Raw genomic sequence first — 2,709 nt, 5'->3', positions numbered from 1 at the left:
ATGCAGAACAACTGCCACTGCCCTTATGCAACTTTCCATGCTTTTGCCTCCTCTGTATCCACCTCTCACTTTATTTAATACCATCCTTATAGCAGTAGTTAAATACAGGCTTGGCACCTACCAGGTGGGGTAAGCTTAGGGATTAATGAGGGCCAATCAGGGCATAGGTAGGCACAGTAAGGATGGCAGTGTTCCAGAAATGGAGCAGTGGTTGTTCAAAGGTCAAAGAGGGAGGTCATCACATGTGGCTGGCTCATGCACTGTTGAATGCTCTCCCTCCTAGCAGAGGCTAAGGCACGAGTCTCCTCCTGAAAGCGGCGGTGTCCCTCCTCAGTAAGCCTCCAGAGTCCAGACCTTGTCCTTGCATTGGACCCATCCTGAAGGCTGACTGGTGCCTTCTCAAAGCTGCCCAGGAAGCAGAGGTTGTGGCGGATGGTGTTCTTCCAGCCACCTGGAGCTGTCCAGAAAAAGGGAAAATGCTGTTTGGTGAAACTGTAGATCTCTTGCACATTGAGGCCACATGGGGGGCTGTTTCTTAGTGCCAGAGCAATTAGGTGTCTGTAATTGAGGGGCGGCCGGGGCCAGGACTTCCTCTCCTGGCTGTCACCTTGCCATAGCTTCTGGCTCTGGAAGCACTCCCCTTTGTTTGGGGATTGGAGGGCCACAGAGGAGTTGTTATCTTGTTCCTCAGTCTCCTCTTCTGTGAGCTCCCAGTCACTTGGGGAAGAGGTGAACCGCTTCTGTGGGGGAGACTGCTTGCTGCAGGAAGATGGCAGGGACTCCATCACTGTGGCCTCTGAGCAGTTAGACACTTCATCCTTTGGGAGTAGCTGAGGGGAAGGATGTATGCTTGCCAGATCCTTTTTCTCACTGGGCTTTGGGGCCTCCTGGCTTCCAAGGGGGCACACAATGTTGGGATTCACCCACATCCACAGGTTGAGTTCAGAGTTAGGACTATCTTTTTCAGGACTGAGTCTCCTCTCTTGAGGTACTTTTGGGGTCTCCATTACTCTGAGTCTGTATTTGGCAAGGTTCTGCTCAGCTAAGGGGCACTGGTCTGTGGTGCAAGGCAGGAAGAACTCATTTCCCATGTCCCAGTCCAGCAGCCCTGGGACCTGGCCATGGAGACTGCACCAGAACCCAGGATTTTTTAGTTTTAGATCCATCTTTAGTGGAGAGATAGGTGGAGAGAGACTTCCAAAAGGACAGAGGTCTCTGAGGCACTTCTCAAAGCCCTTGTTGAGCCACCGGTTTTGATGCAGTATATCTCATCTAGAGAGTTTATCAGAAGGCTGGATAGAAGTACTGGAAAAGGGGACACCAATGTCTCATTGATTAATGGTTAGACTTGGAGAAACCCCAGTGTTCTGGAACAGAACTCAAAACAAAGAAGTAACTAAAAAAGAGCTTTTTGGCAGGAAAACAGTTCAAGGTGGAATTCCTGAGTTTTCACTGGAAGCAGGGAGTCCCCATATGAGGACCTACAAATTTTGAACTATGTGCAAACTAAGGTGACTTGTATAACAGGTGCTTGTCTGGCATATCTTTCAACTCTTGCTGAGTTCATTTAATGAAGGAACAAACACGTGCACAGATCAAATTATATTTTGAGTCATTCTTAAATGTTTTAAAAAATCATTTCATTTTTAAAGTGCCTTTTGTCAAGTGCTTTCAAATAGATGATCTCAACTGATTCTCATGACAGTCCTGTAAGATAACATAGTGGGTATTATTAACCCCATGTTACAGATAAGGGAACTGAGATCTACATAATAATTCAGACTACATATCTAAGTAAGTCGCAGAGCTAGATCCACAGCCTATGTCTTCCGACCCTTTTATTATACCCACTTAATCACATTCAAATTACTAAATAAAGGAAGCAGCAAAATGTGTAACCTGAGTTTTAGAGTAAGATGGTATTTATCAGAAGATAATCTCTGTTAGTCTCAAATCCATGCTAGAGATAAACTGTGCCATTTTCAATCTTATTTTGGGAAACAGCTGACTTCCCTCTCTCAGGTCACTTTCTCAGGAACTGAGTTCTGAACTGTACTCTGAAGACAGTAGGCTCAAAGTTTAGCCATGACATGCAAGTTCCTAAAAGCTCCAGAGTTTGACTTTCCAGTAAGTTCATCCCAAGGGCATTCTTAGGAAAAACAAAATGGGACAGTTTAATTTAATTGAGTCTGCACAAAATCCATCTATAAAGTATGTGATTTTATTAAAACCATCACATAGAACTATACCTCAATAATATCCAGCAAATATCAATGGGAGCTCTTGGGGGACACACTAATCCCCCTATTGTTTCCTCCCCACTCTTGTCCTATTCTACCCCAAATCATCCTCCATACAAACAGTCAGATTGATCTTTCTACTGTATAAATATAAAAATTACTAATAATAACAACATCAACTGCTAATACTTATTGAATTCTCTAAGCACTATATGTGATTTAACTCATTAATCCTCAAAACAACCCTATGAAATAGGTACTCTTGTTATTCTCCCTTTATAAAGGAAACAATATAAGATTAAAAAAACGCAAGTCACACAGATAGTAAAAGTCAGAGCTGAGTTTCAAATCCAGGTAGCCTGACAGTGCTTTTACTCACTGTACTATAATCTCTTCTGTTTCTCTACTCCAACATAAAATCCTATGACTTAATGCAGCATAAAAGGCCTTCCAGAATCCCACTTCTGTT

The 2,709-nt window shown here is 43.5% G+C and overlaps 1 protein-coding gene across 1 annotated transcript; it reads right to left on the bottom strand.

The window, feature by feature from the left end:
• Positions 1–215: 215 nt before the first annotated feature.
• On the bottom strand, positions 216–1,166 carry FOXR2 (forkhead box R2). The gene has a single exon (XM_059911913.1). The coding sequence runs from the start codon at positions 1,164–1,166 to the stop codon at positions 216–218; it is 951 nt and encodes a 316-aa protein (XP_059767896.1).
• Between the last annotated feature and the right edge of the window lie 1,543 nt (positions 1,167–2,709).

This window comes from Balaenoptera ricei, chromosome X (assembly GCF_028023285.1).
Source record: "Balaenoptera ricei isolate mBalRic1 chromosome X, mBalRic1.hap2, whole genome shotgun sequence".
NCBI lineage: Eukaryota > Metazoa > Chordata > Mammalia > Artiodactyla > Balaenopteridae > Balaenoptera > Balaenoptera ricei.
Note: the sequence above shows the minus strand (reverse complement) of the source record. Positions and strands in the feature narration are given on the sequence as shown.